At 50.4% G+C, this 18,250-nt stretch overlaps 1 protein-coding gene across 1 annotated transcript in view; it reads right to left on the bottom strand.

Annotated features, from left to right (window-relative positions):
• The window catches only part of LOC126191379 (ras-related protein Rab-43), a 60,384-nt gene that overhangs the window by 23,421 nt on the left and 18,713 nt on the right, over positions 1–18,250 (bottom strand). The window contains exon 4 of the mRNA XM_049932231.1: positions 5,702–5,859. Within this exon, the coding sequence (XP_049788188.1) occupies positions 5,702–5,859 (158 nt within the window). The remainder of the gene's footprint in view (positions 1–5,701; positions 5,860–18,250) is intronic.

Genomic DNA, 18,250 nt, shown 5'->3' with positions numbered 1-18,250 from the left:
TCAGAGCATCAGAACACGTCAAGAATCGAGAGGAAGTGACAGCGGAGAGCCGCGGGGTCAATGGAGTCCTTAGGGCCACGTGAAAGGTCCAGACGAAGCTGCAGCCGAGGTGTATACCATGGAGACATACATGAACGGACCACAAGTAGAGGTGGTAAAGGGAAGGACTCCAGTTCAGAGAGAAGGGACCGCACGCGAACTGCAATCGTTATCCCCGACTTGGGCCATCGATGCAGGAGATGGACTTCTGTGGGTGGGAAAAGGACTGTAATTTGGATGCTCAGGAGAACTCTGAATGTGTGCTGCATAACTGGTGAGCAGTTGTGCACGTCTGATCTGCAATGGAGGGACCACAGCCTCCACCAGTATGTTGGTCACTGGACTCGTCCTAAAAGCTCCTGTCGCTAGTCGAACCCCGCAGTGGTGCACCGGGTGCTGAGGGCACTGCCGAACCATAAACCACACTCCTCAGTCAATTCGGGACTGGACAAGGGCTCTGTAGAGCCACAGCAGCGTAGAGTGATCTGCAGCCCAATTGGCGTTGCTCAGGCAACAGAGGGCATTGAGATGCTGCGAGCACTTCTGCTTAGGCTGACAATAATGAGGAAGCCAAACCAGTCCAGCATCGAAAACCAGTCCTAAGAATCGATATGTCTCCATACAGTGAGTGGATTGTCATTAAGGTAACATTCTGGGTCCGGATGAATGGTACAGTGCCGACAGAAGTGCACGACACATGATTTTGGGGCTGAAAACTGGAAGACATGGGCTAGAGTCCATGACTGCGCCTTGTGGATGGCTCCTTGCAGGCGACGCTCAGCAACACCAGTACTGGAGCAGCAGTAAGAGATGCAGAAGTCGTCTGCATACAGAGAAGGTAAGACAGAGGGCCCTACAGCTGCTGCTAGACCGTTAATGACCACTAAAAATTGAGACACACTCAATACAGAGCCCTGCGGGACTCCATTCTGCTGGATATGGATGGAAATATTGAAGGCACCAACTTGGACACAGAAATTACCGTGTGACAGGAAGTTTTGGATAAAAATTGGGAGCGGGTGTCAGAGACCCCACTCATACTATGTGGTAAGGATACGATGTCGCCAGGTCGTGTTGTATGCTTTACTAAGTCAAAAAAGACGGCAACCAGGTGCTGCCATCTGGAAAAGGCTGTTCAGATGGCAGACTCGAGGGGCACAACCGCCGACATACCATACTTTTCAGCAGCTTACAAAGGACGTTGGTGAGTCTGATGGGCCGATAGCTATCCACATCAAACAGGTTTTTACGGGGTTTGAGCAATAGAATGATGGTGCTCTGCCACCATTGTGATGGAAAGATGGCATCGCACCAGATCCGGATGAAAACAACGAGGAGATGTCACTTGTAGTCAGATGCGAGATGTCTAATCATCTGGCTGTGGATCCGATCAGACCCAGGAGCTGTGTCGGGGCAATGTGCAAGGGCACTGAGGAGCTCCCACTCTAAATGGGGCGTTATGGGATCCACAGTGGTGTGTAGTGAATGAGAGGACATTCCCTTCCAGCCGCCGTTTGAGAGCGCGAAAGGCTGGGGGGATAATTCTCCGCCGCAGAGGCTCGAGCAAAGTGCTCGACAATCGTGTCTGCGTCAGTAGATAACACGCCATTTATAGTAACACCAGGAACACCTGTTGCGGTCTGGTACCCTAAGAGACGTTTGATCTTTGCCCAGACATGGGGAGGTGACGTGTGGCACCCAATGGTTGAGCAGTATCTCTACCAACACTCCTGCTTCTGTTGTTTGATGAGATGGTAAACGCGGGCACAGAACCGTTTACAGGCTCCAGAGAAGAGTGCTGCTCATGCCACTGTAGAGCTCGCCGACGCTCCTTAATTGCTTCAGCGACTTCCGACAACCACCGAGGGACTGCCTTAGGCCTCGGGCACGCTGAAGTGGGATCGCATTTTCTCCCGCAAAAACAATTGTTGTAGTCAAATGCTCAACCATCACATCAATGTTACCGTGTGGAGGAGATTCAACGGTAACAGCAGCGGTGAAAGTTTCCCAGTCTGCCTTGTTTAAAGCCCATCTAGGCATGCATCCATGGGCCTGATGCTGGGGCAGTGACAGGAAGATGGGGAAGTGGTCACTACCACACAGGTCGTCATGTGCTCTTCAATGGATAGATGGGAGAAGTCCTGGGCTGCAAATTGATAAATCAATGGTCAAGTAACTACCATGAGCCACTCTGAAATTTGTGGTGGCCCCAGTATTTAAGAGACAGAGGTCGAACTGAGACAGTAAAGTTTCGACATCTGTGCCTCGGCCAGTAAGGACAGTGCCACCCCACAAGGGGTAAGGGGTGTTATCTGGAGGAAAATATACATTGCAGACAGTTATTTCCTGTGTCGTCCTTATTCTGACAGCCACAGCTTCAAGAGGGGTTTGAAGGGGCACAGGTTCACTACAGACTGAGTTTAGGACATAAACGCAAACTCCACCTGACACTCAATTATAGGCGCTACGGTTCCTGTAATATCCCTTATAGCCACAGAGGGCAGGGATCCACATTGTCAGGAACCAGGTTTCCTGGAGGGCAATGCAGATAGCAGGTGTGAAGCTTAACAGTTGCCATAGCTCAGCCAGGCGGTGGAAAAAACCGCTGCAATTCCGCTGGAGGATGACGTCATCATGAGATCGTATGGAATATTCAATGAGGTAGTTTATGCCTAAGAGTCACCTGCTGCCACCAATTTATTGTTGAGCAGTCTATATCCATTGCGTCTGAGGGACTGTTGAGATCTAGGTCCTCAGTGGATGCCAAAATCTCCACCCCATCCTGAGATGCAGAGCTTGTAGGTAGCGGTGATGTGGGTGCCACTGCAATTTCCTTGGTCTTAGGGGTTTTCTTTTTGGATTTCTCTTGCTGTTCCTTGGGTTTCCCTGGCTGGGAGGACTTCACTGGCTCAGTCTCCAGGACTGAGGATGAGCCTGAAGCCCTATGACCACCTGCTTTTGGGCTCTTCAGTCACTGGCGGGTGTCATCTTTCCCACTAGCAGAAACCTGGGAAGAGAGTGACCCAAGGGATCCCTTCCTAGAGAGAGAAGCTGAAGAAGACTTACCCTTCTTCGGCTTAGAAGTGGGGACAGACGTCCCCATTGGTTCGGGGGGGGGGGGGGGGGGGGGGGGGGGAAGGGCGGGGTGGTGTTGCTCCATAAGCAGGTGGTGCAGGAGTAACAGGGAAGGAAATGCCCTCACCATCCAGGGGGCAGGCGTATAGTCTTCTAGCTTTGAGAGATGACTGGGGTTGGCAGAGCTGATGGTGCCAGAACTGTTGTAGCGGCAGGGATCATACTTCTGTGTGCTGAATTAAGCTTGTGAATGCTTAGAGACTGTTGGTGTTTCACCACCAACAAGAGATGATGGACTATGCTTCATCACATGTCATCCACCCTGATGCCACCCACTCCGACCAGGAGGCCTCCCCATGGGCGCCACCCAGCCGCAGCAAAGGCCTCCTGGCAGGATGGTCATTGCCGCGAGCACCAATGCCCAGGGGCCTGGGCATCTACCCCTTGGCATACATAGCTACAACCAACAGGGTACATGGCGGCCCCACCACAACGGACTGGCTACTGTGTAAAGTAGTCCATGGTCATTGTCAACGCAGAAAGCGACATTGCATAGTGCGTGGGGAAACGCACCCAGGAAGGTGTCCTTGCCTAAAAGAAGGAGAATGGGTGGGACTGCAATGCAACGACGAGAAAGTGGGCTACAGATCTCAATGCATGATGGACACAATGCACCATGTAAGGCGCCCTTCCCCAATTGACTCGCTCTTCAGGAAAATTTTGAAGAATGGGGTCAAATCCTACAGAGGACCATCATATAAAGGCCGAAATGTGTGAAACTCCTTTTAGTCACCTCTTACGACAGGCAGGAAGACCTCGGGCCTCTTCTAGCCCCCAGACCCGCAGGGGGATGGCGAACATGCCGCCAAACACAACATTCTTTGTTTCAATGAGTGCTTCACAGCCTGTGCCATATGGATCCTTCCGACCAATACCAGCTTTTCTGAATTGCACAGGTGAGAACTCTCCCAGCAGTATGTCTTATCTTCCTGTAACCCTCCTGGCATCAACCTTTATTAATCATTGTCCTCACCCATCCAGCCCATTCCCTGTTCCCATTCCAACACTACACAGCCATTTTGTCCACTAATGCACTCAGTCTTTCTACTTCTCTCCTTTCCCGCAACCCCCCTCCCAATTTCTCCCCCCCCCCTCTAACCTCCTGAATGCTGTTAGCTGCCCTACCCTCTCTCCATCTCATCACTGCATGCTCCCCAGAAGCACGTCACTGTCCCCCACCCTTGCCCTGCTATCCCTCCCCCTGCCCACCCAAGCCTCCTTTCTCCTACCCATTTGCCTCTTCCATCAGGCACTACTGCTGCTGCTGCTGCTGCTCATAGTGTGACTTCAGTTGCCAGAGGCTGTGGTAGTGTGTGAGTGTCTGTCATCTATTTTTGACAAAGGCCTTGTTGGCCAAAAGCTTATTGTGTGACAAGTCTTTTTGGTTGGTTTGGTTGTTTGGGGAAGGAGACCAGACAGCGTGGTCATCGGTCTCATCGGATTAGGGAAGGACGAGGATGGAAGCCGGCCGTGCCCTTTGAAAGGAACCATCCCGGCATTTGCCTGGAGTGATTTAGGGAAATCACGGAAAACCTAAATCAGGATGGCCGGACGTGGGATTGAACCGTCGTCCTCCCGAATTCGAGTCCAGTGTCGAACCACTGCGCCACCTCGCTCGGTCACAGTCTTTTTGTTGTGCCTGTCTGAGACTCAGAATCTACGCTATATGGTGAGTAGCAACTATCCTTTTGATAATATGAATATGTAATTTAGCTATAGCAACTGAGAAAATGACTTCTGCTGACGTTTCATTGTTCAGGAAATATGAGGGATAAGCTTTAGAAATAATAAAAGTTTCGATTTTGCATTTGTTTGTGTCCTTTACACAAACTGGCATAGGCTGATGCCCAGAGACACTGGCACGAGGTTTCACTATCTTAGAATCTCTACATCACCAGAAGTTGGAAGTACACAACTGGTACACAACTCATTCACCAATGTAAACACCTGGCAAGACACAGGGAAGGACACACAAGCTGTGATGATTAATTAAATTTCTTGTAACAGTCGTTAACTGACTGGCAAACAAGCAGCTGTACAATTTGCATGTGGGACTCATTATGGCCAACTTATCAGCATGCTCAGAGACAGAGCAGAGAGATGGAGGCACTTGGAGGAGAATCAAGAATGGCTCTTGAAAAGAACTGGTTGGGACGTTTAGTGTATAGCCTGTTGTGAGGGCCACACTGTTAACAGTATTCAATGTCCTATAGCAAGGATTTACACACTGATATTACTGCCAAACTGAATATGGTATTTGATCATTGCTTACTTGTTCAGGACAATTTCCTCATTTGTAATAATAGCACAACAATATAGCTTCTGCATTGTTGTTAAAACCTGTTGGGCCCATCATGTTATATTACAATTTGTCAGAGGTTTTTTTCTAAAAACCGCTGATCTACCAATTATTATTTGAATTTAATTTAGTCGTGACAAAACACTTTTGCAGCTATGTATTGGATACTTACTCATGTCATTAAACACCCAAAAAGTTTGCAAAAACAACATGTAATCTATTACTGACCTTCAGTTCTGTAGCTAGACACATAAATGCATCATCAATATTTGTATTATCTTTTGCAGATGCCTCCAAGACAAAGAGTATTTCAGGAATATATTCACACATAGCCTCTGCTTCAGCAAATTCTACCTCCCTCAAGCTTTCCATATCACATTTGTTTCCTGTTGATATACAAAACATACACAAAATGATGATAAAATAATGTAGCAAATACCTTGTATATATTATCAACAGCTCTCATAAAAAGTGTGTAAATATTGAGATAAATCGACTACATGTATCCATATCAAATGCTTGAGATTAGAGAAAATACATTTAAAAGTAAAAAGCAAAAGAAACACACACAAATGACGTACCACTCACAAATGATAAATAGCAAAATAGAGATAATAACAACAATAATAAAAACTGGAGACAAGGCCTATCTTACTTAACACCTGTGACCACTATCTACATGCAGAAAATTGACTTATGAAGAATTCTGCATTATGGATATTTGTAGAATAGTTCCTAGCACTGATGCCCCCACTGAGGGCAATTGCCTTCTGGGACTTCTGTGATGCCAAATAACCCAACATTTTTGTCATTTTGGCCACTGATACCAGAATCCTCAACAGGAGTGTAGCCTTCTTTGTTTTGAACACCATGAGTAACCACATATTAGCCATAATGCAACCAACAGTGCCATAACTACTCAGAAAGGACTGAATATTATACGCTGTGTTTCCAGTTTGTTAAGATGCTGATGAAATATATATAACTACCAAATATGGTATTTTGCACATTGTTTTCTGAGCATTATAGCTCCAGTTTTAATCAAACTATTTATTTAATTTATTTGGGATTGTGCAGATAGTGTACTGGCAACATTTTCAGACTACTGTCCCATTTTCAATCATCAAAACTAGTATATGCATCCTTGAAGAATGGCACAATGCAACTACTGAACACTACCCTTCGCAACGACTGTCTGTCTTCAAACCTACAACCTCCTTCCTGGTCAGCTGGATCAACTACATCCTCACCCACAATTACTTCTTCATCACCTACAAGCAAATCTGTGATACAGCAATGGCAACCCACATGGCACCATCCTGTCCTAACTCCACATTCCTTCAGAACATCAACGCCTTCTCCCCCATTCACTTCACCTGATCTTCCTCAACCCAATTAGCCACCTTCCTCGATTCGGACCTCCAACCCAAGGATGGCTACATCAGTACCACAACCATATTAAACTTACCAACTGCCAACACTGCCTTCACTTTGACACCTGCCATCAATTCCATACCAAGAAGGCCCTTTCATACAGCCTAGCCACGTGCCATCGTCATATCTACAGTTGTGAGCAGTCCCTCTCCAAATACACCAAAAGTCTCTCAGAGACCTTCACAGACAATAATTACCCACCCAACCTTACACAGAAACAAATCTCTCATGTCTTGTCTCTCCAGTCACCTACCACCTTCCACACACCCACGCCTAGCCACAAATGGATACTCCCCTTGTGACTTAGTGCCAGCCACGATTGGAGCAACTGAATCACATTTTCTAACAGGGTTTCAATTATCTCCAGTTGCGGCCTGAAATGAGAAGTTTCCTACTCACAATCCTTCACACCCCTCCCACAGTGGGATTCTGCTGCCTACCAAACCTACACAATATCTTTGCCCATCCTTACTCAAACCCCTGCCCTCAACCCCTTGCCCCATGGATCATAGACCAAGACCGAGATGCAAAACCTGTACCATACATCTCCCCACCACCTTCTACTCCAGTCAAGTCACTGGCATCTTCTATACCATCAAAGGCGCAGCTGCCTGTGAAAGCGGTCATGTGATCTATAAACTAAGCTGCAACCACTGGTTTGGTTTTTGTTTTGTTTTGCTTTAGGGCGCAAAAACAATTGGGGTCATATGCAACCAAGTCAAAACTATGGAACATGCAGACAGAGAGGAGCTAAAAAAAAGACTATATGTCAGTCCCAGCTGACGGAATAGAAGACAGCTAAAAACAGGCATGTGGAAAAGGGCTAAAAGACATCATACAGCCCACGCAGCATTTGCTAAAACAGCCGATAACTCAGACAGCAAACCCAAACGGGAACATAAAAGGTTAAAAAATGGACACTCCATCAGGAAGTGGCAGACAGTTAAAACTTGAGTGGTTATGTGTATAAAGCGGTCGGTAGCACCACTTAGCAAATGACGATGGCTAAGAAGGCAGTGCCTAATACGCAGCTGAGTTAAAATAACCTCCTCCCGCTGGGAGGGCCGAGAGGAGGTTGTCCAAGCCACTGGTAGAGGCTTAATAAGCCAGAGCTTATTCCTGTGAAGGGAGAACCATTGGCAATGCCAAAGGGACACCACCTCCTGACAGACGGCAACACAGAGGTCATCGGAGGGACTATATGTAATCGGGTGGAGGTACGAGGACTGCAGCTTTGGCAGCTGTGTCAGCAGCCTCGTTTCCTGGCAGATCGACATGACCAGGAACCCACAGAATCATCACACTGGCTCCACCAAGAGTGAGAAGTTGACAGTTTTCCTGGACCCGCTGCAGTGGGCGGTGTATAGCGCACATAGACTTTGAAGGACGCTGAGTGAGTCTGAGCAGAGGACACAATTGAGAAGGCTGTGTCACCGAATGTACTTCATGGCCTGATACAAAGCGAAGAGCTTGGCTGTAAATACTGAGGAGTGTGCCGGAAGCCAATATCAAAAGACATGGGTGCCCATGGCGAAGGCACACCCGACTCCACGGTCAGTCCGAGAGCCATCAGTGTATACAAAGGTATTATCGCGAAGTTCCATGTGAAGAAGCTGAAGGTGATAGACTGAGGCTGGAGTCATGTCCTCAGGAAGTGAATGAAGGCCAAGGTTAACATTGGCCGCTTCACAAAGCCAAGGTGATGAAGCGTTCGCACACACCAGGAAAGGTGCAGGTAGCGTGAAGTTAAGCTGCCATAGCAATTGCAGAAAGCAGATTCCAGGAGGTAACAGAGAAGAAGGACGAGCCCCATACTGACTATCAAAGGAATCATCAAAGAAGGAGGCATAGGATGGGTGGCCACGAATGGCAGACAAACGGCATGCATATCTGCTGAGGAGAAAATCACTGCAGGAGGACATGGGTAGTTCAGCAGCTTCAGTATACAGACACTCAACCGGGCTGATGTAAAAGGCACCCATGGCCAAATGGATGCCACGATGGTGGATATTGTTGAGATGACGAAAGGGGGATGGGCGTGCAGACACATAAACAAAGCACCAATAGTCGAATTTCGAATGAACAAGGCATGAGTATAAACGGAGGAGGGTGGTTCGATCGGCATCCCACCAGGAAGTACCACTGACGACATGTAGGACATTCAGGAACCGCGTACAGCGAGCATGAGCCCCAGGAATTTTGTAGTTTTGATGAACGTAAGGGCAACAGGGCCAAGATGTAAAGATGGTGGGAGAAACTACTTGCATTGCCAGATGGTTTTGGCAGTGGAAAAGCAAAAGCCATTGTTGATGCTCCAGGAGTAAAGACAATCAAGACACCGCTGAAGATGCTGCTCACAAGGGAACCTCCCCATTGCACCCCCCCTCAGATTTAGTTATAAGTTGGCACAGTGGATAAGCCTTGAAAAACTGAACACAGATCAATCGATAAAACAGGAAGAAGTTGTGTGGAACTATGAAAAAAATATGCAAAATATACAAACTGAGTAGTCCATGAGCAAGATAGGCAACATCAAGGATAGTGTGAGCTCAGGAGTGCTGCGGAACGAGAGGTCCTTGGTTCAAATCTTCCCTCGAGTGAAAAGTTTACATTCTTTATTTTCACAAAATTATGATCTGTCCGTTCATTCATTGATGTCTCTGTTCACTGTAATAAGTTTAGTGTCTGTGTTTTGGGACCGCACCGCAAAACCATGCGATTAGTAGACGAAAGGATGTGTCTCTCCAGTGGGAACCGAAAACATTTGATTGGTTGGTTGGTTTGGGGGATTAAAGGGACCAGACTGCTATGGTCATCGGTCCCTTTTTCCAAAGACAAAGAACACCCACAGAGAATAAAAACGAGGAACAAAAGAGATCACAGACGATACAGGACAAGAGAAACTGAGACAAAGACAAGACAAAACGAACTAAAAGCACACAGAGTGTGACGGTGGTTGGCCGACCAGAGAAATAAAAAAGGAAAAGCCAACCACTAGAAACACATTAAAAAATCAGTTTAAAACCGGAGGCCAAAGGCCAGAATCAACACAAAACAATAAGATAAAAATAGAAACACTCAGAGTAAAGAATAAAAACCCCCTGCCCGAATAAAACGTAAAACTAAGTCAGCCATAGCCGGGTCATCTGTTAAAAGGGCAGGGAGCGAGTCAGGCAGTGCGAACGACTGCCTGAGCGCAGCTAAAAACGGACACTCCAATAAAACATGAACCACGGATAAAACGGAGCCGCAGCGACATAGAGGCGCATCCTCACGGCGCAATAAGTGGCCGTGGGTAAGCCGAGTGTGCCCAATGCGCAGCCGGCAGAGGACAACAGACTCCTTGCGAGAAACCCGCAAGGAGGAGCGCCACACACCGGTAGCCCCCTTGATGGCCCGAAGTTTGTTGCGTGAAGGCAGGGCGCGCCATTCAGTGTCCCAAAGGTCCAGAATTTTGCGGCGTAGGAACGCCCGCAAATCGGTCTCCGGGAGGCCAACGTCCAGAGGTGGTGCACTAGTCGCCTCTTTCGCCAGCCGGTCAACATTCTCGTTGCCGGGGATCCCAACATGGCCTGGGGTCCACACGAAGACCGCAGAGCGGCCGCAACGCGCAAGAGTATGCAGGGACTCATGGATAGCCATCACCAGACGGGAACGAGGAAAACACTGGTCGAGTGCTCGTAAACTGCTCAGGGAATCGCTACAGATAACGAACGACTCACCTGAGCAGGAGCGGATATACTCTAGGGCTCGAAAGATGGCGACCAGCTCAGCAGTGTAAACGCTGCAGCCAGCCGGCAAAGAACGTTGTTCGGAATGGTTCCCTAGAGTGAGCGCATACCCGACTCGACCAGCAACCATCGAGCCGTCGGTGTAAACAATGCCAGAGCCCTGATACGTGGCCAGGATGGAATAAAAGCGGCGGCGGAAGGCCTCTGGAGGGACTGAGTCCTTCGAGCCCTGTGCCAAGTCGAGCCGAAGGCAAGGGCGAGGAACGCACCACGGGGGTGTACGCAGAAGTGCCCGGAAAGGAGGTGGAACAGGGACAAGCCCAAGCCCGGAGAGAAGCTCCTTGACGCGAATGGCGATCGGACAACCCGACCGGGGCCGACGTTCCGGCAGACGGACGACTGACTGCGGGAACAGGAGACGATAGTTAGGATGCCCGGGCGAGCTTAGAACATGGGCAGCATAAGCGGCCAGCAAACGTTGGCGCCGGAACCGCAGTGGAGGGACACCTGCCTCCACGAGTAAGCTGTCCACAGGGCTGGTGCGGAAAGCACCAGTGGCAAGGCGTATCCCGCTGTGGAGGATTGGGTCCAGCACCCGCAACGCAGACGGGGATGCTGAGCCATATGCCAGGCACCCATAATCCAGACGGGACTGGATTAACGCCTGGTAGAGCCGTAACAGGGTAGAGCGGTCGGCTCCCCAGCGGGTGTGGCTCAAGCATCTCAGAGCGTTTAGATGCCGCCAACACGTCTGTTTAAGCTGCTGGATATGAGGCAGCCACGTCAACCGGGCATCAAAAACCACCCCCAAAAACCTGTGGGTCTCCACCACAGCAAGGAGTTCGTCGGCAAGATAAAGCCGCGGCTCAGGATGGACTGTTCGGCGCCGGCAGAAATGTAGAACGCGGGTCTTGGCTGCCGAAAACTGAAACCCATGCGCTACAGCCCAAGACTGCGCCTTACGGATAGCGCCCTGTAGCTGACGTTCAACAGCAGCAATGCCAGTAGAGCTGTAATAAAGGCAGAAGTCGTCAGCATACAGGGAAGCGGAGACAGAATTTCCCACGGCCGCAGCAAGCCCGTTAATGGCTATTAAAAACAGACAGACACTTAAAACAGAGCCCTGTGGCACACCGTTCTCCTGGACGTGGGAGGAACTATACGAGGCCGCGACTTGCACGCGGAAGGTACGACACGACAGAAAATTGCGGATAAAAATCGGCAGAGGACCCCGAAGACCCCATCCATGGAGCGTAGAAAGAATGTGATGACGCCACGTCGTATCGTACGCCTTCCGCATGTCGAAAAAGACAGCGACCAGGTGCTGACGGCGGGAAAAGGCAGTACGGATGGCCGACTCCAGGCTCACCAGATTGTCGGCGGCGGAGCGGCCTTTACGGAACCCACCCTGAGATGGAGCCAGAAGGCCTCGAGACTCCAGTACCCAATGCAAGCGCCGGCTCACCATCCGTTCAAGCAACTTGCAAAGAACGTTGGTGAGGCTAATGGGACGGTAGCTGTCCACCTCCAGAGGGTGCTTTCCAGGTTTCAAAACGGGGATGACAATGCCTTCCCGCCATTGCGACGGAAACTCCCCCTCGACCCAAAGACGGTTGTAAAGATCGAGAAGGCGCCGCTGGCAGTCCACTGAAAGGTGTTTCAGCATCTGACAGTGGATGCCATCTGGCCCAGGAGCGGTATCAGGGCAAGCAGCGAGGGCACTGCGAAATTCCCACTCACTAAATGGAGCATTGTAAGATTCTGGGTGGTTGGTGCGAAACGAAAGGCTCCGACGTTCCATCCGCTCTTTAATGGAGCGGAAGGCCTGGGGGTAATTCGCAGAAGCGGAACTCATAGCAAAATGCTCTGCTAAGCGATTGGCAATGACGTCGGAGTCAGTACAAACTGCTCCATTCAGTGAGAGCGCAGGGACGCTGGCAGGTGGCCGATAGCCGTAGACGCGTCGAATCTTGGCCCAGACCTGCGAAGGAGTGACATGGAGGCCAATGGTGGACACATACCGCTCCCAGCACTCCTTCTTGCCTTGGCGGATAAGGAGGCGGGCCCGCGCACGCAGCCGTTTGAAGGCGATAAGGTGGTCGAGGGAGGGGTGTCGCTTGTGACGCTGGAGCGCCCGCCGGCGATCTTTAATCGCTTCAGCGATCTCAGGCGACCACCAAGGCACAGCCTTCCGCCGAGGGGACCCACAGGAATGGGGAATGGCAGATTCGGCGGCAGTAACGATGCCGGTGGTGACCGATTGAACCACCGCATCAATGTCATCGGTAGAGAGAGGCTCAAAAGCGGCAGTGGAGGAGAACAAGTCCCAGTCAGCCTTATTCATAGCCCATCTGCTAGGGTGCCCAGAAGAGGGGCGCTGTGGTAGTGACAAAAAGATCGGAAAATGGTCACTACCACACAGGTCGTCATGCACACCCCATTGGACAGACGGTAAGAGGCTATGGCTACAGATTGAAAGGTCAATGGCGGAGTAGGTGCCATGCGCCACACTGAAGTGTGTGAAGGCACCATCATTTAACAGCGAGAGATCGAGCTGCGACAATAAATGCTCAATGATGGCGCCTCGACGTGTTGCCACTGACCCCCCCCACAGAGGGTTATGAGCGTTGAAGTCGCCCAATAGCAAGAAAGGTGGCGGCAATTGGGCGACCAGTGCAGCCAGGACATGCTGCGAGACATCACCATCCGGTGGAATGTAAAGACTGCAGACGGTAACAGCCTGTGGCGTCCACACGCGTACAGCGACAGCCTCTAAAGGCGTCTGGAGAGGGACAGACTCGCTGTGCAGAGTGTGAAGGACATAAATGCAGACGCCACCAGACACCCTTTCATAAGCTGCTCGGTTCTTGTAATAACCCCGATAGCCACGGAGGGCGGGGGTTCGCATCGCCGGAAACCAAGTTTCCTGCAGAGCAATGCAGAAGAAAGGGCGAAGGCTGAGAAGTTGGCGGAGCTCAGCTAGATGGTGGAAGAAACCGCTGCAGTTCCACTGGAGGATGGTATTAGCCATGGATGGGAAAGGCGTGAAGGGACTGGGGAGGCAGATTACGCCTCCGGGGCCCCTGCTGCTACTGAGTCACCACCTGGACAACAGCTATCTACTGCATCCGAGGGACTGGCGAGATCCATGTCCTCAGCGGACGCCAGGATCTCCACCTCATCCTCGGACGCAGAGGGAGAAGGTTGCGGTGGGACAGGTGCCACCGCAATTTCAGGATGCTTGGGAGCCTTTTTCTTTGACTGCTTTGCGCGCTGAGCCTTAGGTGGTTCTGGCTGGGAGGGCCTCACTGGGTCAGTCTCTGGGACTGAAGACGACCGTGACGCCCTACGACCAGCGACCGGTGATTGTTTGACAACCTTGCGGGTGTCCACTTTGGCACTGGGCAAAGCCTGGGATGGGAGGGCCCCAAGGGACCCCTTCCGAGCGAGAGGAGCCGAAGAAGGCTCACGCTTCTCCGGCTGTGAAGGGGGAACAGATGTCCCCGGTGGTTGGGGTGGTGTTGCTCCTGAAGTAGATGGAGCAGGAGCAACAGGGAGTGAAGTGCCCCCCACAACCAAGGGGGCCGGTGAATGCTGACCGAGCTGAGATCGAACTGGTGTTGCAGCAGCGGCATAACTAGTTGGCATTGGCACAGGATGTAGCCGCTCAAATTTCCGCCTTGCCTCGGTGTAGGACAGGCGGTCCAGGGTCTTATATTCCATTATCTTCCTTTCCTTCTGAAAGATCCTACAGTCCGGCGAGCAGGGGGAATGGTGTTCTCCGCAGTTAACACAGATAGGAGGCGGGGCACATGGAGTATCAGGATGCGAAGGACGTCCACAATCCCGACACGTGATGCTGGAAGTACAGCGAGATGACATGTGCCCGAACTTCCAGCATTTAAAACACCGCATCGGAGGAGGGATATATGGCTTCACATCACAACGGTAAACCATCACCTTAACCTTTTCGGGTAAGACATCACCCTCAAAGGCCAAGATGAAGGCACCGGTGGCTACCTGATTATCCCTCGGACCCCGATGGACGCGCCGGACGAAGTGAACACCTCGTCGTTCGAGGTTGGCGCGTAATTCATCGTCGGACTGCAGAAGAAGATCCCTGTGGAATATTATACCCTGGACCATGTTCAGACTCTTATGCGGCGTGATGTTAACTGAAACATCCCCCAACTTGTCACAATTGAGCAACCTCCGTGACTGGGCAGAGGATGCCGTTTTGATGAGCACAGAACCAGAGCGCATCTTGGACAAGCCCTCCACCTCCCCGAACTTGTCCTCTAAATGCTCCACAAAAAACTGGGGCTTGGTTGACATAAACGATTCCCCATCAACTCGCGTACACACAAGGAACCGGGGTGAATAGTCTCCACTGCCTTCTTTTGCCATACGTTCCTCCCATGGAGTGGCCAGGGAGGGAAATGATCGTGGATCGTATTTCCTACCGTTGAGGTTAGACCTCGATCGCTTAGAGACTGCTGGTGGTGGCCCACCAGCGAGAGATGATGTACCACGCTTCATTGCGGGTCATCCGCCCTGATGCCACCTACTCCGACCAAGGGCCCTCCCCACGGGCGCCACCCAGCCACAGCAAAGGCCACCTGGCAGGATGGCCATTGCCGGGAGTCCCGATGCCCCAGGGAGATGGGCATCTACTCCTTGGCATACGTGGGGAGTGAACGGCGCAGGCATCAGTAGAGCGATCCCTGTGTTGTCAGGGGGCTACAACCAAGAGGGTACATGGCGACCCCACCACAACGGACTGGCTACCGTGCTGGATCTTAGGTGCAAAAATGGCCAAGGTCGTCGTCGCAGGTAAAAGAAACACTGCAGAGTGCAGCGTGGTAATCGCCCATGAGATCGAAAACGAGCGGGACACCATCGCAACGACGAGAAAGACGGCAATAGGTCTAATTGCACGAAGGATACAGTGCACCATGTAAGGTGCCCTTCCCCAATTGGCTCGCTCTTCGGAATAATTTGGATAGATGGAGGTCAAACCCGAGAGGGGACCATCACATAAGGCCGAAACGTTTGAGACTCCTTTTAGTCGCCTCTTACGACAGGCAGGAATACCGCGGGCCTATTCTAATCCCCGGACCCGCAGGGGGACGAAAACATTTGATCGCAAGGTCATAGGTCAACCGATTCTTCCACAGGAAAACACGTCTGATATATTCTATACGACACTGGTGACGGCATGTGCGTCACATGACAGGAATATGTTGTCGACCCACATAACTTGTACACTTGGCGAATGGGTAAAAAGATTCTTCTACCTTGCTTGATTTAGGTTTTCTTGTGGATGTGATAATCACTCCCAAAAAAGTGATGAAAACATAAGAGTTTGTCACATAAACTGCAACAAATGAATGCAACAGTTTCACAGCCGAACAGTTTTCCCTGTGCTCTGTCAAAACATATGTTTTTACCTCGCATCGGACGGATGGACGGACAGATAATTGTCTGAAAATAAAAAATTACACTTTTCACTCGAAGGAAGACTTGAACCAAGGACCTCCCGTTCTGCAGCTGCTCACGCTAACCACGGGACCACGGCGCTCCTGAGCTCACACTGTCCTTGATGTTGCCTATCTTGCGCATGGACTACTCAGTTTGTATATTTTGCTTATTTTTTTCATAGTTCCACACAACTTCTTCCTGTTCTCTCGATTGATCTGTGTTCAGTTTTTCAAGGCCTATCCAGTGTGCCAACTTATAACTAAATCTGAGAGGGGTGTGATGGGGAGGTTCCCTTGTCCGTGAGACACGTCCGTTGAGAACTGCAATAGATGGCCAAATCGTCAACAAAAGGCGAGCCAGAGATGCCCGGTGGGAGGCAGGCCAAGACAGGGTTAATGGCGATAGTAAAGTGGATGACACTCAGGACGGAATCCTGAGGCACACCATTTTCTTGGATATAGGTGTCCATCAAGGCAGAACCCACACGCACCTCGAAAACTCAATCTCATAAAAATGCTTGAAGGAAACAGGGAAAGTGGCCACGGAAGCCCCACGTATAAAGAGTACAGAGGATACCAGTTCTACAGCAGGTGTCATAGGCTCTCTCCAAATCGAAAAACATGGCCGTAGTCAGCAGAAAACCATTCATAACGTGGGTGGACAAAGTAACGAGATGGTCAACTGCAGAACACCTTGCTTGAAATCCACACTGCATTCGTCAAAAAACTGCAAGACTCGGGCCACAATACCAACTGGGTATGAATCATATGTTCCATCGCCTTGCAAACGCAACTCGTAAGAGAGATGAGGCAGTAGCTAGACGGTTCTTGTCCTTATCAGGCTTAGGTATGGATATCATGGTGGCTTCACACCAGTGCCTAGGAAATGTGCCCTCTCCCCAGATGAGGTTGTACTTGTTAGGCAGAAAGTGCTTGCCTACAAGAGAAAGGTGCTACAACATCTGAATGTGGATGGGTCCAGCCCTGGGGCAGAGGATCGGGATGAACTGATAGCATGATCGAGCTCCCTCATAGTAAAGGCAGCATTGTAGCACTCTCAATTCAGAGAAGAGAAGGGTATCGCCCAAGCCTCATCCACTAGTTACCAATAGAGGAAGGCAGGCTGATAGTGGGAAGAGCTCGAAACTTCCGCAAAATGGTGGCCCAAGGTGTTGAAGATAGCAACAGGGTCCACAATAACATCATCTGCTACTGTGAGGCTGGAAATGGGTGAATGGATCTTGGTCCCAGAGAGCCATCGGAGGACTGGGACACGATGTGGTAAAGAGGAACTGTGAGGAATGGAACATACTGCAGCAGTAAGGATAATGTTGGTGAGATAGTGCACCTGGTCATCATAACCGGGAAATCTTTTTCTTCGAAGGTTGCCAGGGAGGAGTAAAGCTGCCAGTCAGCCATAATAAGCTGCCATTTGGGGTTGCACACAGATGGGGTAGGAGTCAGCAAACAGAGAGCACACGGGAAATGGTCGCTCAATAGGTGTCAGAAAGAACGAGCCACTCAAGACAATGGGCGAGCTGGGCAGTGCAAAAGGACAGGTCCAAATGGGAATAGGTGTGTGACGAGTTGGAAAGGAAAGTGGTTGCTCCAGCGTTAAGGCAGAAGAGGTTAAGTTGGTTAAGAAGGTCAGCCAAGAGAGCACCTCTCTGACAGGTCCTGGGAGAACCCCAAAGGGGATGATGCGCATTTAAGTCACCGAGTAGCAAAAACGAGGGAGGTGGCTGCCCAATAAGGTGAAAGAAGGCTGCCCTGGTGACATCGAATGAAGGAGGTGCATAAATGGTAAAGAGGGAAAACGTCAGGCAGGGAAGGAAAAGGCGAACTGCAACAGCTTGAAGACTGGTAGTCAGGGAGATGGGTTGACTATGAAGGTCATCCCTTATGAGCAGCATGGCACCCTCATGAGATGGAATGCCGACCTCAAGGGGAAGATCAAAATGGATCGGTAAATAATGTGAAAGCTCCAAGCAGTCATGAGGGTGCAATTTCGTTTCCTGAAGGCAGAGTACAAGGGGATACTGCAATGCTGAAAGCAGCAGTAAACACTCTGTGTGGGACCGAACACCGTGAATGTTCCATTGAAGTACAGTCATGAGGAGGAAGAGATGTAA

This window comes from Schistocerca cancellata, chromosome 6, assembly GCF_023864275.1.
Source record: "Schistocerca cancellata isolate TAMUIC-IGC-003103 chromosome 6, iqSchCanc2.1, whole genome shotgun sequence".
Taxonomy (NCBI): Eukaryota; Metazoa; Arthropoda; class Insecta; order Orthoptera; family Acrididae; genus Schistocerca; species Schistocerca cancellata.
This window is presented reverse-complemented; position numbering and strand designations above follow the sequence as displayed.